This window comes from Hyla sarda, chromosome 6 (genome assembly GCF_029499605.1).
Source record: "Hyla sarda isolate aHylSar1 chromosome 6, aHylSar1.hap1, whole genome shotgun sequence".
In the NCBI taxonomy this organism is placed as follows: Eukaryota; Metazoa; Chordata; class Amphibia; order Anura; family Hylidae; genus Hyla; species Hyla sarda.
In genome coordinates this window covers 56,095,635-56,118,794 of record NC_079194.1, presented here as the reverse complement: position 1 = coordinate 56,118,794, position 23,160 = coordinate 56,095,635, and the positions used below count along the sequence as shown (strand labels likewise).

The 23,160-nt window shown below is 40.7% G+C and overlaps 1 protein-coding gene across 6 annotated transcripts in view; it reads right to left on the bottom strand.

The window, feature by feature from the left end:
• Positions 1 to 23,160, bottom strand: part of GRIN2B (glutamate ionotropic receptor NMDA type subunit 2B) — a 544,413-nt gene that overhangs the window by 53,712 nt on the left and 467,541 nt on the right. For all 6 annotated transcript variants that reach the window (XM_056523793.1, XM_056523792.1, XM_056523791.1 and 3 more), the window contains 4 exons: positions 15,950 to 16,158; positions 5,047 to 5,218; positions 1,075 to 1,228; positions 770 to 895 (listed from right to left, as the gene is read on the bottom strand). In XM_056523793.1, the coding sequence (XP_056379768.1) occupies positions 770 to 895; positions 1,075 to 1,228; positions 5,047 to 5,218; positions 15,950 to 16,158 (661 nt within the window). The remainder of the gene's footprint in view (positions 1 to 769; positions 896 to 1,074; positions 1,229 to 5,046; positions 5,219 to 15,949; positions 16,159 to 23,160) is intronic.

Here is a 23,160-nt window from a genome sequence, read left to right as displayed (position 1 = left end):
CCAAACATTGAAGACTTAGGTCTATTGGAGTTATGACAGGGCTATCCTTTATCTCTAGTAAAGGTATATTTGTCTCATAGATCTGAATAGGCCTGTACATACTTTAGAAACATCAACTTCAAATATCTGCAACAACTCTGTAAACTGTAACCAAATATCTGCAAAATATTTGAATTTGGCTAGGATATGCTATCATTTTATTATTGGTGGAGGTGTGACCCCTGGTACCCCCACTGAGACAATGAAGGGAATGAAGCTCTTCCCTGTTTTTTCCTTGGACAGAAGTTCTTAGTCCCCTGAATAGCAGCATGAGCGGGAGCACCACTGGGCTGGGGTGAACTCAAAAAAAGGTGCATCACTAACTGGTCCCCTTCATTCTCATGATCTGTGGAGGAACTACTGGTTGGACCTCCATGAACAATAAAAGTTGGCAATACATAGAGATGATGTATGTAATCACTTCATGAGATTGGTATACCTCTTGAAATATACAAGGAACATTCAAAAAGTTTCCACATTTTTAAAAATTCGATTTAAAAACAAATTGCATAAAAGTCAAATGACCACTTTTCTACAGTCAGCTTTCTTTGCAACACAAGTCACAGGAAAAGCTAAAAAAAAAACATCAAACTACTACGTTTCCCCGTTTCCAATGTAAAAACTTTTTGAACTGCTGAAAGTTGGAGGTTTCTACTTATACATGATCCTAAAACCATCTAAATTAAAAAGCAGCTTGGAGGTGTTTTGGTAACAACAATGTTCCTCTCACCTCGGCCATCTGCAAGGCACCGGTTGTACCCCACTGGACTGAAGTACTCAAAAATAAACACCGCCACCGCAGACACAATAAGGAGCATCACAAACATCATGACCCAGACATCAGCACTAAAGGGCTCTATGGAGAAAACAGAAACCATCTTTTATTAAAGAATTAGAGCTCGACAGGAGATGGAGGAATAGGGTGGGAAAAGAGCAAAGAAATAGAAGTTGTAGAAGGGGATAAGAACAAAGACACATCAAGGGATAGATATTATACAGCATAATATTGTAAATAATTCATTTTCTGGGAGTTACCAAGAAATGCAGAGGGGGAGACTGTTCCATTGCTTCTCGACACCATGACACTAATACCAGTCTCTATAAATGGTACAGAAAAGTCCACTACTTCTGAGCGCTCCTCATTGATGGTAAGGGACCCAACAGCCATGTATGCACGTTTCGTTACCACCTAAGGTATACCAAAAGATCATCCAGTTATTGGAGTCATAATATGATGAATAGGACAATGCATTCATACAATAAAGAGGTAGGGATGAAGCCACCTTCTAAGCTGAAATATGCTTGACCGATTCTTCAATGGAATTTTGAATTCATAGAGGTGGTGGTGGTTGTTGGAGGGGGGGGGGGGAGCATTGTGTTCAGGACCCTCCTCTTGGCCAAAGCAAAAATTGGTGATGGACCTGTCCTGCCTTACACAGACAACCCATTGACTTGAATGGGCAATGTGTAATGCTTTACTTCCCCTGTGGAAGCACTGTAGGAATATTGAAAACTTACTGTCAGGCTTTCCTTTTAGATTGCAGTTGATGGCTGAATACTTTTAAGTCAGGATTGTTCAAAGCAGAGAACATCTTTAAGGACACAAAGATATTTTAAATTTTTAACCCTACACATTCTAACGGCCTTGACTTTTTTTTTAACAAGTCATCCCAAGTCATCGGGGTGGTCTCCAGGGGTTTCTCCCTGCCTCTCTAGCATTGATAGATCTCTCCCTGTTTAGGTATAGAAGGGAACAGCTGAAAAGAGGGCAGCCTGTCAGGGCTGACCTTTGGACCAGGGGGAAAATCCGACTATTCGGCACAAAAGGCGCACTCCCGGAGTCTTCAGATTTGTAAATCAATGCTGTCTTTATTGGGTCAAGAATGGCAATTTACAGCAAGTACAATGCATTTCAATGGTTACACCTTCTTCTTCATGTCCAGTTGAGTTGAAACTGGACCTGAAGAAGGTGCAACATTTGAAACGCGTTGTCCTTGCTGTAAACTGCCATTCTTGACCCAATAAGGACGGCATTGATTTACAAATCTGAAATCTCCGGGAGTGCGCCTTTTGAGCCAAATAGTCAGATTTCATCCCTGGTCCAGAGGTCAGCCCTGCCAGGCTGTCCTTTTTCCAGCTGTTCCCTTCTGCATCTGCATCGCTGCCTCAGCGGGACTGACGCCCGGCTGCCTCTCGACATTGGAACATTTTCACAAGCACCAATCAGTGTTGTGCCTGCCCGCACAACACATTAAGGTGAGCAAAATTTACCTACATCTCAGCGAGCATCCCATATCCTCTGGGAATAACTGCACACACTGCGCCGCTTCTGCTCTTTTCGCCCTGTTTGGTTATAGAGAGGGGGCAGGGAGAAGCCAATGGAAACTGTCCTGATGACTCATGGTTCAGGCAGCATGAAAGTAATGATACCCTATTAGGTATTATCCTTTAGTAAATTAGAAGCATTTTTAAGGTAAAAGAAGAAAATAGCAAAAGATCTTATAGTGAAGATAAATAACCTAAAAGCTAGAAATATAGATTTGCATTTTACAAAATCACATGTCAAAACTGTCCAGATATCTTTTTTGGAGTTTCATAGGAACGTGAAAGCCGGACAAGAAAGGAACAGGATAGGAAAGGTATTGATATGATAGGATAGTGTCGGCATGGACTCTAGTGGACTGTTTACGAGTTGATCAAAGACTAAGGCACATCGAATCTCCTTTCTAAAGAACAAATGACCAGAATAAGGCTATGTTCACATTGAGGAATTTAAAGACGGATATTCCGAGTGTGCCTAAATCATAGACTGCAATGTATTCTGCACGGATTCTGCCTAAAGATTGACCAAGATCATTCTTTTGGCTGCAGAGTTTCCGTCACTGAAATCCCGTAGTGTGGACTGTGCAGCGAAATTTCCGAGTGTAATTTCTAAGCGGAAATACGCTCTAAAATTTTACAGTGTGAACCCCACCTAATACATCATCATCTTAGGTAAAGGATAAGACCAAGAATAGATTAATTGGAAATATAATTATGGTCAAAGGACAAAGAGGAAGAGCAGCTACTAGATGAATACATACAATCACCTCAATCATGAACATGGAATAAGAAGACTGCAAACCCAAACAGAATACACTATGGGGGAGATTTATCAAAACATGTTCAGAGGAAGAGTTGCCCAGTTACCCATAGCAACCAATCAGATTGCTTCTTTCATTTTGCAGAGGCCTTGTTAAAATGAAAGAAGTGATCTGATTGGTTGCTATGGGCAACTCAGCAATTTTTTCTACAGACAGGTTTTGATAAGTCTCCCCCCTATGTCCTGGACAAATTCATCACCATTCTTAATATTAATTTCAATTATGTTGACGAAGAAGTAGATTTAATAAGATATAATGAGAAACATACTTGTACAGGTATGGGCCCTAGTGATGGGGTAAAGCGATGGTACTATCTTTACAAAATTTAGATTTATGTCACCCAAAAAATTGTCATCAGCAACAACAAGGGAAATAAAGATGTACAAAAAGCTTTATTGAAAATTCATAGTAAAAGACATTAAAAACTATGTGAAATGAGCACAGTGCACATAGCTGGATAGATAACAAGTAGTAAAGTCACGAAAATTGGTATATATGAAAACATCCATACATGAACCACATCAGATAAGAGCAGACAAGGCGTCAGGGTAGACACAACCTGCAAAAAATAGCTCAGGATAATGAAAATACATGAGGATGGAAAACAATGCAGAGCCATGTACCACTTGCACTTACCCCAACGTATGTTTCGCGCTAGTGCGTTTCGTCAGGGGACAACCGACAATATATATATATCTATATTGTTTTACCCCTGAAGAAGTCACTGATTGGGTGACGGAACCCGTGGGGCTTTAGAGTGGGCACCCACCCATGATAAGTATCTGATTGTTACCTTTGCACATCCATCTGTGTCTGGCCTGTCCTCTTATATTTTTTGCCTTCATCATATTGATCTACTTTGTTTAACAGCTTATTGGTAAATGTTATTCTGATTATGGAGTACATGGTATATTTGGTATTTGCTAGCTATGCAGGAAGAGGTCCAATATAGTTTTACTATAGCACAGTGCACATTTATGGTATGTTTCCTGAGCTGCTATATCTCCATGTTAGAGGACCAGTGGGAGTGTGATTAATTATTGACAGAGTGTGGTAGCCCACAGGAGGGTGTGCCGTTCAGCCCCCTCCACTTGTCAAGGGTTACTCATTATTATTGTTTTTTAAGTGTTTTTAATTGTATGTCCATGATATTTTTTGATATTCATATGTGCAATAAAGATTAATATAATATTGAACTTTTTCTTTTCTTTTTCTTTTCTTTTTTGTGGTATATATCTACATGATACACATGATAGTCTGGTCTAAATCAAAAAGACCTTCTAATCTAGGTAATTTTATTTATAGGTAGCAGGTTCACACATTGTGTTGATTTATAATTATATTCCTAATAAAAGTTATGTTTTAGGCATCTCCCCCTCGTACTTTTGAAGATATATTATTTCTACGAGTATCCTGATACTACATTCCGTCTAACTCCTCAGATACAACCAATGTCCATGACTAAGGTCATGCATTGACCGAAACCCTACAAATTATAATTCTTGTTTCCATGAATGTACACGTTTTTAAAGATGTTCAATAAACAGTGATTTTATTAAAGTTTCCTTCTGATGGAATATTCCTTTTGGAAAGCTATGCAGATGCCACAGTTGTTAATGACCACTGTATTTCAGATGTTAAACCAATGAAATTGGCTGCTGATGGTGGGGATAGACTGTATACCACAACCACCACATGAAGCATATGGAGCACCATACTTCACCTGCACACATCCACGATACAATTATGGTCACCAAGGGATTAAGATGTATAGCCATTTCACCTCTCACAGAAAAGATGAAGATGACACCAATTTTAGTGTGAAGTTTATGAATCATTTGAGAATTATACCCAGCATAATTACCTCGCCAATCATTCCATTCCATGTGCCATTTATTTTCTTGCCATGCTTGCCGTTTGTTACCAGATAAAGATCATAGGTAAACTTCACAGTTTTAGCGATCTTCTTCAGGATATCGATACAGAACCCCTTGCAGCATCTCTTGATGTAGTTTCCTCCTTCTTCTGTACGGTTCCTAATGATCAAAACAAGATTTAGCATAAAGGACTGGAAGACTGACTGGTTCCCCTGAGTCCCAGCAACTTTATATTTACTAGGGCCTTCCAGCAAAAGGTCTCCATTACAGCAACCTCATAAAACAGTAGTTCTATTCAGAGCTCGGTTTATTGGCTCTTTGTATTCTCTTTCTGATTGTAGTTAATTGTTTTCAAGTCAGCAACATCCAACCTACATAAAGACTGGTTCTCAGATGGAAACAAATAGACATTATAATAGTTTTCCTTCCCAAAATGTACCACTTTTCTACATGAGCGGTTGTAAATGTCTGACTGCAGGGACCATCACCGATCACTAGGTTCATAGGATGAGCAGACGCGAAGTCATTTAAAAAATGTGAAAAGTTGGATAACCCCTTTAACACTCTATAGTTGTGTTTTCCAACCTAGGTGCCTTCAACTGTTTCAAAACAAAAACTTTGACATGCCTGGCAGAAGCTTATTCCCCTTCCTCTATTGAAAACACATGCACACTCAGCCAAGCGTACAAGGAAATATGATGATGAGTAGAACGAAGGATCAGTTTTATTGAATGTAGATATCCAAACCTTTGCTTCTCCAAAGAGATAAGCCACCAGCCAGAGGTGTACATAGAAACCATGGGGCCCCATAGCAAACATTAAAATAGAGATCCCTTCCTGATTTTGCTCTGGGGCCCTACTGATCCTCTTCCTCTACTCACCTGGGTCCCCCCACCTCATGCACTAATGGTGCTGTGTTTTCAATTGGGAAAGATTAGAAAAACTGTTTCCAGACACCTCTGCTGGTGGCACTGGTGTAGCATCCATAAAGGAAAACCATGCAACTGTTATGGGACCCATGGGCTAGGGAGGCTGGACTCCCTGTATGGACCACCGATCGCAAACCACCCCCTTCCCGCACCTCATGCACAATGCTGTTGACCCAACAGAACTGTTGTGCTGCTAGATCGAGCTCCACTCCGGACTCTTCAAAATGGGTTCTTCTGGGCCAACCGCATAGTGTATGAGGTGTGGGAAGGGGGAGGTCTGCGATCAGACCATACGACCACATTCTGGGCCCATAGCACTTGCGTGGTTTGCCTGTATGGATGCTATGAAAGTGCCACCAGCAGAGGTGTCTGAAAGCAGTTTTTGTTCTCTTTATCAATTGGACTTACAGTTCTGCTGACCTAAGCCTTCAGTCAACAACTATAAAAGGTGCATTGGCATTGAGTAGACTATAGGAGGGATAATACATGTGATCTTTGTTTCCAAAATCATTTAGTCCTAACATATTGGATCATTTACCTTTCATGACTAATATCCACAAATGACCATAGATGAGCATCAACAACCATTGTAAATCCTACCCTCACATGTTGGGCTTCTGGCATTAGGTGACAGATATCGTCCTTGACTATTGGATTAGGTGCAGTAACTTCCTGCGGAGCCAACTAGACAAGCTGATTCACACATCTCTATCTGTATCCGTGTAAACATTGTCTACCTGATGCATGGCCCCGATCGTACGGAATCAAGTCTACTATTTATCAATCCCTGCACCTTCTCACCATCTCTCTCTTTTTTTTTTTTTTGCTGTCATGTATACAAGAATAAAGATCTTTGATGCCCATCTCAGACAACATGAAGATTACAGATCCTATGGGTAATCTTTGATATTTCCAAGGTGATATACAGCACAAATGATAGCCTTGAATTTGAAACAAAGTTGTTTGTCACTTCACATCCTGGCATATGCCTCGTGATATGATAACATCTCAGCCATGACATAGGGCATGTCTGTAACTGTCAGCCTGATTTCTCCAGTGTTCGGAACACAGAAAGCCGTGTCTCTCATATAGTCGGAGTGAAAAGATGGTGCAAAGGTCAGATTTATTTCTTATAGTAAAAGGAACACAGGCTGGAGCTATGAAAGTCTCTGTGGATGTCACACAGTGAAGCGTTCCCATCTACATTAGTGGCTATTTAAAGCAGCAATCCATCAAAGACTTGAAAAATGGATGAAAAGAAAAAAAAAACACTCCCAAGGCGCTAGTATGGGCGCATTTGTAATTCTGAAATAAATGCATGAAATGAACATTGGAACGATTTGTCCATGTATGTATTTATTTTCACATTTTGTTCTTCCTTTAGGGTTTTGCAAATGTTCAAAAACATTTAGACCAGTTTAAAGAGGTACTCCGCCTCTAGACATCTTACCCCCGTCACGCCCCCTCCCATAGGTTTGCATTGAGGGGGAGGGGTGTGACATCACGAGGGGGCGGAGCCTTGACCTCACGATACCCTAGCCCCTGTATCGCCTGTCATCAGCCACAGAGCGATCTTTGCTCCGTGCAGCTCATGAAAGGGGGTGCTGCAGGAGATATCACGGGGGTCCCAAGTGGCAGGACCCCCGCGATCAGACATCTTATCCCCTACCCTTTAGATAGGGGATAAGATGTCTAGAGGTGGAGTACCCCCTTTTAAAGAATATGGGAAGAGATTTAGTAATAAAGGCACATGTGAACAAGGCCAGTATCTCTCACTCATGCACTGTGCACCATATTGAATATTTGCCTTGTGGGTGAGTTGAGCCAAGATGAAGACAAGGCCAGCAGCTTTATAAGTAGTGTTTTTTGTTATTCCAAAATCCTACTTTTCAAAATGGAGCACGGGGCATCATATACAGTATCTCACATAAGTGAGTGCACCCCTTACATTTTTGTAAATATTTTATTATTTCTTTTCATGTAACACTGAAGAAATTACACTTTGCTAAGTAAAGTAGTGAATGCACAGTCTGTACAATAGTGTTTAATGTCGTTTCTCCCCAAAAATAACACACAGCCATAAATGTCTAAACCTTGGCAACAAAAGTGAGTACACCTCTAAGTGAAAATGTCATAATTGGGCCTAATTACTAATTTTCCCTTCCCGGTGTCATGTGACTCTTTGATGTTACAAGGTCTCCGGTTTGAATGGGGAGTTGGAGTCTTATATTTGGTGACAAGCTCACACACTCTCTAATACAGCGGTTTCACTGGACAAGTTCCACTCAGAAAAGACCTCACCATGTTCGACCAAAGAAGTTGAGAGCACATGCTCAGCATCAAATCCAGAGTTTAGACTATACGCCACACACTGCAACAAGTTAGTCTGCATGGCTGTCATCTCAGAAGGAAGAACAAGAAAGCGCACAGTTTGTGGCAGACAAAGCAGACTAAGAAATTAACAAATACCCCCTAGAGGGTCTACAGGCACTTATATATTGAACAACAACCTTGGGGATGTGCATCCCCTCAGGGAAACCCTGAATAGAGACCCTCTGCGGTCTAAAACTTAACTTTTAATAATTTCAAATAATAATTTTGTGCTCAAAATTTCCACTAAGTGGCAGTGTGTGCTAAAATTATAGTCCCTATTTGTAATGATTTTTATCGCATTCTATGCATGGATGAACCTGATCACGGGGCTCTGTTTGCAGCGCTCTGCTCTGACGCCGTCTACAGACATAGTGTCACAGCGCACCGTGATCCATCCATATTGACATGGGGACTGAGCTAAAATCTCCTCCTCTGGCTCAACGTTTCGCTAGTTGGACCTAGCTTTTTCAAGAGTATGAGGTACACTGAGTAATGGCTCCTCTCAGTATTTATGCCCTCGCTGCTAATGGCGCTAATTGTTCAGCGTTCTTATTATCCAATCACACTTCGTGTATCTTCTTTCATCATTCTGGTCACGTGCGTATTAGGTTTTTATTGGTGGATGTGACTTCAGTATCGGACCAATGGGAATTGTTGCTTTGCGCATGTTATCGGACTTATAAAAATCAACCTCTAATTCTGGCTGACTGCGCTTGTGTGGATTATGCGCATGTCTGTGGACTTACCGTTTGGGAGCGTGACAGTACCTTACTGCGCGTGTCTTTGGATTTAGTTTATATCGATGTCAGTGACCGGTACTGCGCATGTTTTGGGACTTAGTATTATTCCCAACCGAGTAGGTACTGATATTACTTGTTAGACTGGTGACTTTCGTTGATCAACTTGAGTATCATCAATATTCTAATGTGAATGTATTCACTGTTTGTGTTTATTGCTTAAACCCAATGGTTAGCCCTCTCTGACTTTTTATTCCTTCGGGTCTGACGATCCATAAATACAGTTGTATCATTACTTCACATGTGAATGTATACACAGTGCTAAAGAAGCTAAGGGTAAAGGTGGTGTCTGGCCAAGCATGTCTCAGACAGACCTAAACCCTAATGAGCATCTGTTGGGCATGCTCAAATATTTTGCTACATTTTTGAAGCCGTCTTTTTACTGTTTCTTTGACTTTCTTTAAATTATATAGTACTGATTTCTATATAGACCATAAAAGAGACAACTGAATGAAACATCTGTGCATAAAAGAGGGTGTTCAAATCACATTTTTGTCTCGTTTTAATGTATATCCCAGGAAATTCTCCTAAAATAAATAGCCAGCTATTAGATAAGGAGACAAATACAACTGGTATATCTGGAATGGGAGCTTAAATCCGGGGATTCATACCTCGTTGTGATGCGCTTCCCCCGCACTATAACCCTGTGTTTTAGGATTAGCGCGGGTAAACCGACTGTTAGTTTCTCTTTAATAAAATACATATAATGCAATAAAAAAGTAGCAAATCTGTTCATAGCTTTTAGGAGTCTCTTCCATACTAGTTAATATATGTAACAATCATTATTACGATTTTGTTAGTCATGAACAAAATCATCATAGAAAAACACTATAACTAATCATATACACCAACAGCAATATAACTTTGCCCTTAAAGGAGTAGTCCAGTGGTGAACAACTTATCCCCTATCCTAAGGGTAGGGGATAAGTTTGAGATCACGGGGGGTCCGACCTGCGATCTCCTGTACGAAGCCCCGACAGCCCTCGGGAAGGGGGCGTGTCGACCTCAGCACGAAGCGGCGGCTGACACGCCCCCTCAATACAACTCTATGGCAGAGCCGAAGCGCTGCCTTCGGCAATCTCCGTCTCTGCCATAGAGATGTATTGAGGGGGTGTGTCGGCCGCCGCTTTGTGCAGAGGTCAACACCCGCTATCTGGCCGAAGAGCCTGGCCCCTGTACAGAGAGATCGCAGGGGGCCCCAGCGGTCGGACCCCCTGCAATCTCAAACTTATCCCCTATCCTTAGGATAGGGGATAAGTTTTTCACCACTGGACTACCCCTTTAATTACACTTATTAGCTAATATTAAGGGGTTACACCAGTGGAAAACATTTTTCTAAAATCAAGAGATGCCAGAAAGTTATACAGATTTGTAAATTACTTCTATATAAAAATCTTAATCCTTCCAGTACTTATTAGCTGCTGTATGCTCCACAGGAGGTTCTTTTTTCTGGAGTTCTTTTCTGTCTGACCACAGTGCTCTCTGCTCTCTGTCAGAAACTGTCCCGAGCAGGATAGGTTTGGTATGGGAATTTAGTCCTACTCTGGACAGTTCCTGACAGGGACAGAGGTGTCAGCAGAGAGCACTGTGATCAGACAGAAAAGAAATTAAAAAAGAAAATAACTTCCTCTGGATCATACAGCAACTGATAAGTCCTGGAAGGATTAAGATTTTTAATTAGAAGTCATTTACAAATCTGTATAACTTTCTGGCACCAGTTGATTTAAAAAAAAAAAAAAAAAATTCCACCGGAGTACCCCTTTAAACATTGACTATTTTTCTTGACTTAGCAGATTTTGTCATGTGCCGTTTTGACAGGCAGACAATACAACCAGAGAATGGGTTAAATCGTTATCTTGTTAGATTTGCCAAAAGTCAAGCTGCAGTGATAGCGATCCCTGCGTGTCTATGGCTAGATTTGGCGTTATCAGATATCTCATTGAGATTCCGCTCACAGCCGATCCTGGCAGGAGGCTGATACACTATATATTCTGAAAATATTATTGACTTTCCATCTTCTTTCTATGTTTTCCGGAGCTCTGGCTATCTTGGCTGCAGTAAATGAAAAGCAATTTGCACTATCTGCTTTCCAAGTCTGGTTGGAAAATCATCAATAAGTGAATGTAAGCATGCCTGGAATAAGCATATATCTATCCTAAGATAAGAATAAAAAAGGAAATAATAGAAGGGCGGACTAGATGGACCATGTGGTCTTTTTTTCTGATATCAATCTTCTATGTTTCTTCAACATCTTCTATGTCTCTGGTTGAAGTCCCAGTTGGTGCAGTGACCAGAGATCAGTAAGGGTCTATTCACACGGCAGAGTTTCCGCTTGCAGAATTCTGCCTCAAATTAAAGCCCATAGACTTCTATGGGATTCCGCACTCCCATTCACACTTCAGAATTTCCGCCTGCGGAATTCCGCTAGCGGAATTCCGCAGGCGGAAATTCTGAAGTGTGAATGGGAGTGCGGAATCCCATAGAAGCCTGTGGGCTTTAAAGGGGTATTCCGGTGAAAAAAAATTTTTTTCATGTCAACTGGCTCCAGAAAGTTAAACAGATTTGTAAATGACTTCTATTGAAAAAAATCTTAATCCTACCAATACTTATCAGCTGCTGAAGTTGAGTTGTTCTTTTCTGTCTGACAACAGTACACCTCTGTCTGTGTCAGGAACTGTCAAAAGCAGGAGCGGTTTGCTATGGGGATTTGCTTCTACTCTGGACAGTTCCTGAGACAGACAGAGGTGTCAGCAGAGACCACCGTGGCCAGAGAGAAAAGAACAACTCAACTTTAGCAGCTGATAAGTACTGATAGGATTAAAGGGGTTATCCACCATAAGGTGATTTTAGTACTTACCTGCCAGAACTGGGTATTTCCTGTTGGATTTTGTTCTCTAAACTACACATCCCATAGTTCCATGCTTGAAAGTTTGAGGTCACTTTCCTTCCCCCCCCCCCCCCCCACACATCAGCCACCACACCCATTGAAACACAGTGTTTTCTAACCAGGGGACTACAGCTGTGGCAAAATTGAAGCAGTACAGGCTCCCTCTGATCACCTGACTAGTGATGTCAGGTCTCGACGCACTACAACCTGGGAAATCCCGAGACATGAGTAATTTTGTTTGCTGTTAAAAATAAATATTGGGGCGATAATCACAGAAGAATTGTGAGAAAACCGTCACGCACAGGTACAGACACTATATTATGAACTACACTAACTTTTCAGCCCCTGTAGCATAGTCAAAAAAAAAAAAAGATTTTTAAGATTTTTTTATAAAAATAATTTACAAATCTGTTTAACTTTCTAGAGCCAGTTAAAAAAAATAGTTTTTCACTGGAATACCCCTTTAAGTGTGGCAGAGTTTCTGCTGTGTGGATAGACCCTAACAATGGGCAATGTCACACAAATATGTTTTTGTTGCTTTGCTATTTATTCTATTTTCTTTTTTTCCCCTATTCTCTCTCTTTTCCTTTTTTTTTTTTTTTACAGAATCTGTGATTTAACTTTTTCATTCCAGATAAAAGTCAGACTGCAAACACCTATGGTGCTCTGAGAAGACTATTGACTTTGGACTGAAAAGGTTAATCAATAGACCTTACGGTTACGCTCTGTTAGCTGCTGTTGAGGAATTGTTAGACAGCTTGACAAAATCCATGAGTTTTAAAGCAGAACCGTCCTTTAAAATAACAGTAAATTATACAAACACTTTACAATCTGAAATTATAATTTTATGTGTCTAAAGCTGCTCACGTATAAGACTTTGAACAATCACAATGTGGCCGATCAGTTGTCAGTCTGAGGGACTGTATAAGCAATCGTACCAGCAATGTGTGGGACTAACACTGGCCGAACAGGGAAAATAGTTAACTCCCCATCCCCCCCCCCCCCCCACACATAAATACATACACACACATACATATATACACACATATATACACACAGACACATATATACACACACATACATATATACACACATACACACATATACATATATAAACACACATATACACACACACACATATACACACGCATATATACACACAGACACATATATACACACACATACATATATACACACATACACACACATATATAAACACACATGAACACACACACACACACATATATACACTCACATATACACACAGACACATATATACACACACATATATACACACACGCATACATATATATACACACATACACATAAATACACACATACACACACACATATATATATAAACACACATAAACACACACACATATATGCACACAGACACATATATACACACACATATATACACACACGCATATATATATATATATATACACACACACACATAAATACACACATACACACACACATATATATATAAACACACATAAACACACACACATATATACACACAGACACATATATACACACACATATACACACAGACACATATATACACACACATACACACACATATATACACACACGAATATATATACACACACACACATAAATACACACGCATATATACACACACACACATATATACACACACATACACACACAAATATATATACACACACACACATAAATACACACGCATATATACACACACACACACATATACACACGCATACATATTTACACACACATTTATATACACACACATATACACACGCATACATATTTACACACACATATATATACACATACACATATACGCACACATGCATACAAATTACTGGACAATCGTGTCTGCTTTTGCTAGACAATTGTACTTTCTGCCACCATGTTCCAAAAAAAACTATCTAAAGAATCAAATTTTTGGCTAACAATAGTTTTCAAAGACGGTTGGTTGAAACAGCCATTTTGGATTAGTTTTATATAACGTCTAGAGGTGGCTTAAAGGGGTAGTCTGGCAATTAACTTTTTAATAAAAACTTGTCAGGGAGGGGGTGATTATGCTCTCTTACCTACCTCGCTCCCGCACCCCTACTGTTATCATGGAGCTCCGGTTCCTGCTGTGAGTGGCTTCTTAGTTTGGTAACATGACATCACGTGCCTGTTAATCCAATCAGCAACCACAGCAATGTCTTGCCTCAGCCACTGATTGGCTAAGCCACCGCATGACAGCGGGGACCAGAGCTCCATTATACTGACAGCAGTGATAATCAAGGAAGGTGGGTTCTTTTTTTTATTTTTTTAAATCACCCCTCCCTGACTAATGATTAAAATGAAGTTAATTGTCGGATTACCCCTTTAATGTTTATTAAGGAGGATCTTTGAATTGGTTAAATGGTTTCTCCAAAAATTGTCTATAATTAAGCCCTATGCACTGTCAATGGTCCAAATGAAAACAAATGAACAATATCCAATACTGACCCTTGACAGTGTGTAGTGCTTTATTATAGACAGTGCACTTGTAATTTTAGGGACTATGAACCGCTGCCCGTAAACATGTTGCACTGATGATTCAGGAGGTGGTATACAGGTAGAGCTAGGATAATTATCATTGAAGACTGTCTACTAGATAGGCCATTAATGTTTTTATCTGTGAAGATTTGACCTCAAGGACCTCCTCCAATCAGCACAATAAGGCCCCTTTGATAATTTTCGTAGGCACAGTGTCTCATCCATGAATGCATTCATTTAAATGAGACTGGATGGAGGTGCGAGGCACTGCGGTACTGTACAGACAAGACAGCGTACTGGTGAAAATAATGAAAGGGACACAGCACTTGGAGGTTTAACCTATGTCCTGAAGAACCTCTTTACCTTCACATTAGAAAATCAGTATACAGATGTAGTGACTGCCAAACAAGTTGCCAGTGTGCTACGGTGTTGGCATGGCCCGCTATTCTGCTGGTATACTACACCACGCTCACTGCACTGGGGACTGGCATTAAAGGGGTATTCCGAGTTAATACGCTTATCGTCTATACACAGGACAGAAAACAAGTGTCAGATTGCTGGGGTCTGACCAGTGGGACCTCCAGTGAACTCAAGATCAAGTCTTTGTTTTGAATGGAGTGGCAAATTGGATACGCATGCTGCTGCGCCATTTATTGTCTATAGAGCTGCCGGAGATAGCCAAGTAAAATGGTCTGATACTTATTTCCCATACTGTGGATAGGAAATAACTATTTTAACTCGGAATCCCCTTTAAATGCGTTTAGCCTTTTCATGCTTATTTGTACATTGACCTACTCTGTCTATTTGAGGTTTATGTTATGGGAAAGTAATGATTCTCACTCACTTGTTTCCCTCCATCAAACACTTTAATAAGAATCGTAATCCTCCTTTTCGAGCTTTATCCTCTCTCCATCCAACCAGCAGCCTGCTCTTCACTGAGAAGGAGGAATGACCCCGCCCCAGAAGAGCTTTCTACAGATGGTTGGTAAATATATTTGGAGCTGATTCTGGATTGGCTAGTATGAGATAGTTCTCTACTTATCTACTTAAAAGGGTACTCCACTGCCCCAGCGTCCGAAACATTTAGTTCCGAACACTGGGTGCGGGCTGCGGGGTTCGTGACGTCAAGTCACACCCCCTCCCATAGATTTGCATTGAGGGGGGTGTGACGTGACGTCACGAGGGGTGTGGTCATGACATCACGACCCCCACAGCCCGCACCCAGCATTCAGAATTAAATGTTCCGGACACTGGGGCAGTGGAGAGCCCCTTTAACTATTTCACGATAAGTTGTCAGAACACAATAGTTACAGGACATCTAGACAACAGTGCAGTGAACCCCAGGGGTTACATAATAAAACAAGGATTCCCTACATACTCAATGCGTATCTGCTTGCGACAGGGAACTGTATTCCTCATGCAGGTGCCACTCAAGGGATCAACATCTTCCACAATAACAAAAGGAGCTTCTTCCAAGGTAACAATGCTCAGATGTTCATCTTTATGTTCTTCGGAATCGGGATACAAATCAAACACCGGCCACACGTAATACTTCATCTGTAATCCACGGTCCTTGTATTTGCCAATCTAAAAAAAAATGTAAAAAAAATGATTTAAAGATAACTGAAATTATTAATGATAATAATAAAAGAAAAAATAATCATAATCATAAAAAAAACTAATCATAAAAAATTATTGTAATAATAAAATAATAATAATAATATATATATATATATATATATATATATATATATATATAATAAAAAAAATAAAAAAAAAAAAAAATATATATATATATATATATATATATATACAGTGGTCACTCAAGTTACAATATTAATTGGTTCCAGGACGACCATTGTATGTTGAAACCATTGTATGTTGAGACCAGAATTCTATGGAAACCTGGTAATTGGTTCTAAAGGCACCAAAATGTCATCCAAAAATAGGAAAAAGTGAGAATTAAAGAAAAATAAGTAGAAAACTAATACAGATAAAGCAAATCCTTATATATAAATGTAGGAAAGAACTGCTGGGAGATCACTGTCTATGTCAGTGTTTCCCAAGCAGGGAGCCTCCAGCTGTTGCAAAACTACAACTCCCTGCATGCCCGGACAGCCAAAGGCTGTCTGGGCATGCTGGGAGTTGTAGTTTTGCAACAGCTGGGGGCACCCTGCTTGTGAAACACTGATCTATGTAGAGGACAGCAGCTTCTTCGGGGTCCTGTACAGTACACAATGTCCTAAAAAAGTAATGGAGTCGCCCTCACCTGGTGTCCAAAGGAGCAGGTAACCCTGGTACAGGTAAAGAGTTCAGAACACGTAATACCTCCCTGTACTGTAGGGGGCTCTACCAGACACCAGTCAGTGCATACGCTTCAGTAATACAGGGGTTTTACCAGTGAAATGTCCATTCTGATTGGTCGGTTCTTCCAGCCATTGACACGTTTCACAGATCTGGACTGTCTGTACATTGTATGTTGAGTCTGGTTTCAACTTATGATGGTCCAGAAAAGACCATTGTATGTTGACACTATTGTATGTTGAGGCCATTCTAAGTTGAGGGATCACTGTATATATATATATATATATATATATATATATATTTTTTTTATTTTTTTTTATATATATAATAATCATACAAAAGTAAAATATATATATATATATATATACAGAAGAACATATGATATACGGTAGGATTTGCACATTAGCGCTGACGGTTTTCGTAAGACTCCCTGAGGATTCCTAAAGAGCAACATGTAAGTATAATCTGTGGATGAAATGACCTCTGCTGTGAGAATGTTGTTAAATGCAATGGCATGTTCATTTCTGTATTTTTAAGCACCATAACCTGTGTTCTGATGGTAAAACCGATCGGAGGAGTGCGGGCCGGATCATTAATTAAGCAGGAGAGTGGATTAAATTAAAATCTCATGTAAAAATAATGCAGCTCCGCACATTAAGGCCTCTTTTATGGAAAAGGAGTTTTGACGCCAAGTCTATTGCTTGTGTTTTAAAGGGAACACATACTGAATAGAGCTAAAGCAAATGTATTGATACCTCCCCACCACCTCTCAGATATCTCCACTGGATGCAGGACTTGTCATAAAGTGGTCAAATAATTGCCGTTTAACCCCTTAAGGATCCGGACTTTTTCCATTTTTTCATTTTAAATTTTTCCTCCTTAACTTAAAAAAAGCATAACTCTTTAAAATTTTCACCTAAAATTCTATATGATGGCTTATTTTTTGCGTCAATAATTCTCCTTTGTAATGACAGTAGTCATTTTACCCAAAAATCTACGGTGAAACAGGAAAAAAAATCAATGTGCGACAAAATTTATGAAAAAACACTATTTTGTAAGTTTTGGGGGCTTCTGTTTTTACGCAGTACATTTTTCGGCAAAAATGACACCTTATCTTTATTCTGTAGGTCCATACAGTTAAAATGATCCCCTACTCATAGAGGTTTGATTTTGTATCACTTCAGAAAAAAATCATGAATACATGCAGGAAAATGTATACGTTTAAAATAGTCATCTTCTGACCACTATAACTTTTTTCTCTGTGTCCAGGATGCTATGAGGGCTCATCTTTTGCACCGTGATCTGAGGTTTTTATTGGTACCATTTTTGTTCTGATCAGACTTTTTGATCACTTTTTATTCACTTTTTTGTGGTATAAAAAGTGATCAAAAATGCGCTAGTTTGGACTTTGGAATTTTTTTGCGTGTACGCCATTGAACGTGCGGTTTAAAAAGCAGTATATTTTTATAATTCGGACATTTCCGCACGCGGCGATGCCACATATGTTTATTTTTATTATTATTTACATAATGTTTTTTTTATTCTTGGAAATGCCGGGTGATTCAAACTTTTATTAGGGGAAGGGATAATTCAAAGGGTTAATGATTTTTTTACACTTTTCTTATGCAATATTATAGCTCCTATAGGGGGGGGGGGGGCTATAACATTGCATTAACTGATCTTTTACACTGATTGATGCATCTCCATAGGAATGGATCAATCAGTGTTTTCGGCGATTGATTGCTCAAGGCTGGATCTCAGGCTTGAAGCATTCATTCGGCGATCGGACAGCACAGGAGAAGGTAAGAAGACCTCCTCCTGTGCTACAGCTGTTCGGGATGTCGCGATTATACCGCGGCGATCCCGAACAGCTCCCTGAGCTAACCGGGCACTTTTACTTTCGTTTTTAGCCACGCGAATCAGCTTTGAGCGCGCGGCTAAAGGGTTAATAGCGCGTGGCACCGCGATCAGTGCCGCACGCTATTAGAGGTGGGTCCTGGCACTTCCTGTGGAGCAAACAGCAGCTGATAAGTACTGGAAGGAGTAAGATTTTGTAATAGAAGTAATTTACAAATCTGTTTAACTTTCCGGAACCAGTTGATTTGAAAAAAATGTTTTCCACTGGAGTGCCCCTTTAAGAGTTGGATGCAAACAGCCGTGTTAACCTAGCCTAAAGGACCCCTCTTATGTTAGGGGTGAGCCGCACTTTAGCTATGGTTTTATAGTTGTGTCTTAAACAGTATTATTACAATAATGTGTGGGAATTGTAGTAGGCTATGTATTGAGTGACAATTTTATGTTGCACGTGTCTGTTCTTCATATTATTGTTAATGTATATTGGTTGTTGTAAAGACATCCTGAATGAGTTCAGCTTCGAATGAGATGACAACCTAGCTTTGGCTTGGTAGGCCCCATAGCTTGACAGTGGTTGGCAGGTTTCTTCTTTATTAAATATTTGTAGTGCATAAGACATGGGGATCTTGTTCTCAGGCTAGGACAGAGAACTGCATGTAGAGAGAAAAAGTCTGGTGCAAGGTCCTTTCCTCGGGAAACATCTATTAGTGGAAAATGGCCACTGAAACGAGTGGTGTGAACAAAGAAGTGTTGAATTGTCTAGTGGTTAGATATACAAGTGTCATGAAAAGATAAGTCGTGAGTTAACGGCATTGCCTTCTGACTGCTGAGCCTCAGGGGCAGACAGATTGGCACCTCCCCCCCCCCCCCCCCCTCCCTCCTGTGGTCCTGGGGTCACTGCTAGGGCATCTGGGGCTAGGAGCAGGCCAATCACAGCCTCTCCCTTTTACCGCACTCCAGGTCCCTTAGCATCATACATATATATCTACCCAGCCCTATGTCCTCACTCCCCCACCTCGGTCCCGTAGGCTCATACAAACCTCCCCCCCCTGTTGTTGTTGGTTTTTTATACTGTTTTGTAAATTACTTCTATATAAAATCATAATCCTTCCAGTACTTATCAGCTGCTGTATGCTCCAGAGGAAGTTGGGTTGCATTTTTCTGCAGGTTGGATTTGCGGGCCCACTTGTATGTTGGGGCCATTTCTGCAGTAGGAGTTGTCTCTACCATGATATGGAAGGTACAGCAAAATTCAACCTGCAGGACCGTACCTGCTCTCAACCAAGACCAGACTTTACTGTGGTGTATTCTATTCCCAGCTAGGAGAGGCAAAGGACACATGCCAACTCACTTGGTACTTAAAGGGGTATTCCAATGAAGTTTTTTTTTTCATATTAACTGGCTCCAGAAAGTTAAACAGATTTCTAAATTACTTCTAAGATTAAAAAATCTTCCAGTACTTATCAGCTGCTGAAGTTGAGTAGTTCTTATCTGTCTGACCACAGTGCTCTCTGCTGCCACCTATGTCTGTCTCAGGAACTGTCCAGAGCAGGATAGGTTTGCTATGGGGATTTTCTCCTACTCTGGACAGTTCCTGAGCCAGACAGAGGTGGCAGCAGAGAGCACTGTTGTCAGACAGATAAGAACTACTCAACTTCAGCAGCTGATAAGTACTGGAAGATTTTTTAATCTAAGAAGTAATTTAGAAATCTGTTTAACTTTCTGGAGCCAGTTAATATGGGAAAAAAAAAAAAAAAAACTTCACTTTAAGTACCAAGTGAGTTGGCATGTGTCCTTTGCCTCTCCTAGCTGGGAATAGAATACACCACAGTAAAGTCTGGTCTTGGTTGAGAGCAGGTACGGTCCTGCAGGTTGAATTTTGCTGTACCTTCCATATCATGGTAGAGACAACTCCCACTGCAGAAATGGCCCCAACATACAAGTGGGCCCGCAAATCCAACCCGCACCCCTGCTTTACAGCTTTATTCCATGCATATTGATGCTACCTGTAATAATCTCATTCAGCACACAGTGTTATCATGGTATTCATTGGGTTCACAAAAGGAAATTATACTAAGACCCATCCTTGTCTATACAGAACATGTACATGTCCACTTTTAATGTCATGGTACACTTTGCTCCTATGGGCTTTAGCGGAATTCCGCAAGCGGAAATTCAGAAGTGTGAATGGGAGTGCGGAATCCCATAGAAGTCTATGGGCCTTAATTTGAGGCGAAATTCCACAAGTGGAAATTCTGCAGTGTGAATCGACCCTAAGGCTAGGTTCAGACTACGGAATTTCCGCCTGCAATTTCGCTTTGAAATTGCAGGCAGAAATTCCGCTTGCTAAAATGTAAAGTGTAGTTGTGGTGTCCCGGTACCATATCCTATCCGGTACCTGCGTGTGTGGGTCCCCTTAGCCAGAGTCCCTAGGACGTCGGGGTCCCCATTGTCTAGTTCACCCCTGGTCACCTCTCATCCAGATAGTTATTGCACTAATAGCTTACTTAAGAAGCATGTAAATATTATATCAATGCCTATAAATGGTTAATTACCTGTCTATAGCGTAGCAGGACCTGCGGGTCACGTGGTTAAGTGAACTCTATGGTATTTCTGCTTGAGGACCTTTGGAGGTCCTTGTGACGTAGTCAATCCCAGCACACTGTGTAACAGTGAATGACAGATGTTCGGACCAATCAGATTCACCCCGCCCCTGCCCATATAAGGGAGCGGCGGCCATTGTTCTCTCTCTTGTTCCCGGGCTGTAAAACGAGCAGGATCTGCGCAGCTGTATATCGCAGTGAGTTAGGCCTGAGCCTTGCGGCAACGGCTGATATATTCAGGAGCGCGAGTGTATCAATCCCTAAGCACTCTGCAGGATCACCGGACCTTATCTATCCCCTGAATCCGGACGGATCTGCAATAATTACCCTAAATTCAGAGACTTTAATTTTATTCAAGGTCCGCAACAATTGTCAGTCATTGAGATATATAGAGACTGTTTGCCTGAGACTTTTATTGTTCATTGGATGTACCGCAAACATCTAAGTAAAGTTCTTCAAGTTCGACTACTTTGTGGATCTTCAGTCATGTCATTACATGCACCTATCGTTACTGGGAAGGGCGGCGATAGGCCGGAGAATTATCTCAGCATACTAGCTCTCAGCCTGGCGTCACAAACTATAGGATTAACATTAACCCCTCATCTACCGAAACAATATCCCCACTACTAACCCCCCCCCCTCCCCCCCCAAGGGCTACCAAATAGTGAATGGGTTTTCTTTTCACAAATTCACACTTTGGAATTTGTGAAGCGGAATTTGTGAACGAAAAATCCGCTTGGAAATTTCCGCCTGAAGAAAGGCGTCGTTCTTTCTTCCGGGCGGAAATCCGTGCGGAACACATTGCAGTTTATTGGAGACTGCAGTGTCCACACGGTCCTAGCGCCGACTGATTCAGTCAGCGCTGGCCGCACTCGGAATCTTCGGGTGGAAATTTTCTGCCCGGAGATTCCGCAGTGTGAACCTAGCCTAATAGTGAGTAAGGGTAAATGTTTTTCATGAAGCCCCATAGATGGTTACAAAATCATTTTGTCTTCTGTGTCCCACAGAAGAGCTGGTCCGTCAATAGTGAAGTGAAGAAAAGTAACTGTGCATAACAATGGGGCTTTTATACAATTCAGGATTTGTTGAGGATGGTTGAGTGAAAACCACTTTAGGGAGAGTAATACATGAATTTGGTTGTCAATTTCATACCCTATGCAATATATGTTAGTAAAGTAAAATGCAAATTTTTCTCCAATTAGAAGATGCCTTATTTTCTTTACTGTCCAGAATCTCTGCAGCCACTGAAAAACAGCTTCAACTATGGCAAAATACTGAGAGTTTTCAGTTTGATTAAAAGGGTACTCCAGGGAAAAACAATTGGGGCCAGAAAGTTATACAGATTTGTAAATTACTTCTATTAAAAAATGTAATCCTTCCAGTACTGTATACTACAGAGGAAGTTGAATAGTTCTTTTCTGTCTGACCCCAGTGTTCTCTGCTGCCACCTCTGACTATGTCAGGAACTGTCTAGAGCAGGAGCAAATCCCCATAGTAAACCTCTCCTGCTCTGGACAGTTCCTGACTTGGACAGAGGTGTCAGCAGAGAGCACTGTGATCAGACATAAAAGAACAACTCAACTTCTTTTGTAGTATACAGCAGATGATAAGTACTGGAAAGATTAAGAATTTTTTTTAATGGAAGTACTTTACAAATCTGTATAACTTTTTTTTATCCACTGTAGTACCCCTTTAAGGGATCATATTTCCCAGTGCAGGGCTGTGTGGAGAAAGTATGAGAGACATAGGCAGAGTAGAAGAGGCTGGGGCTGTGTTTCCAAACCAAAGTGCCTCCACCTGTTGCAAAACTACAACTCTCAGCATGCCT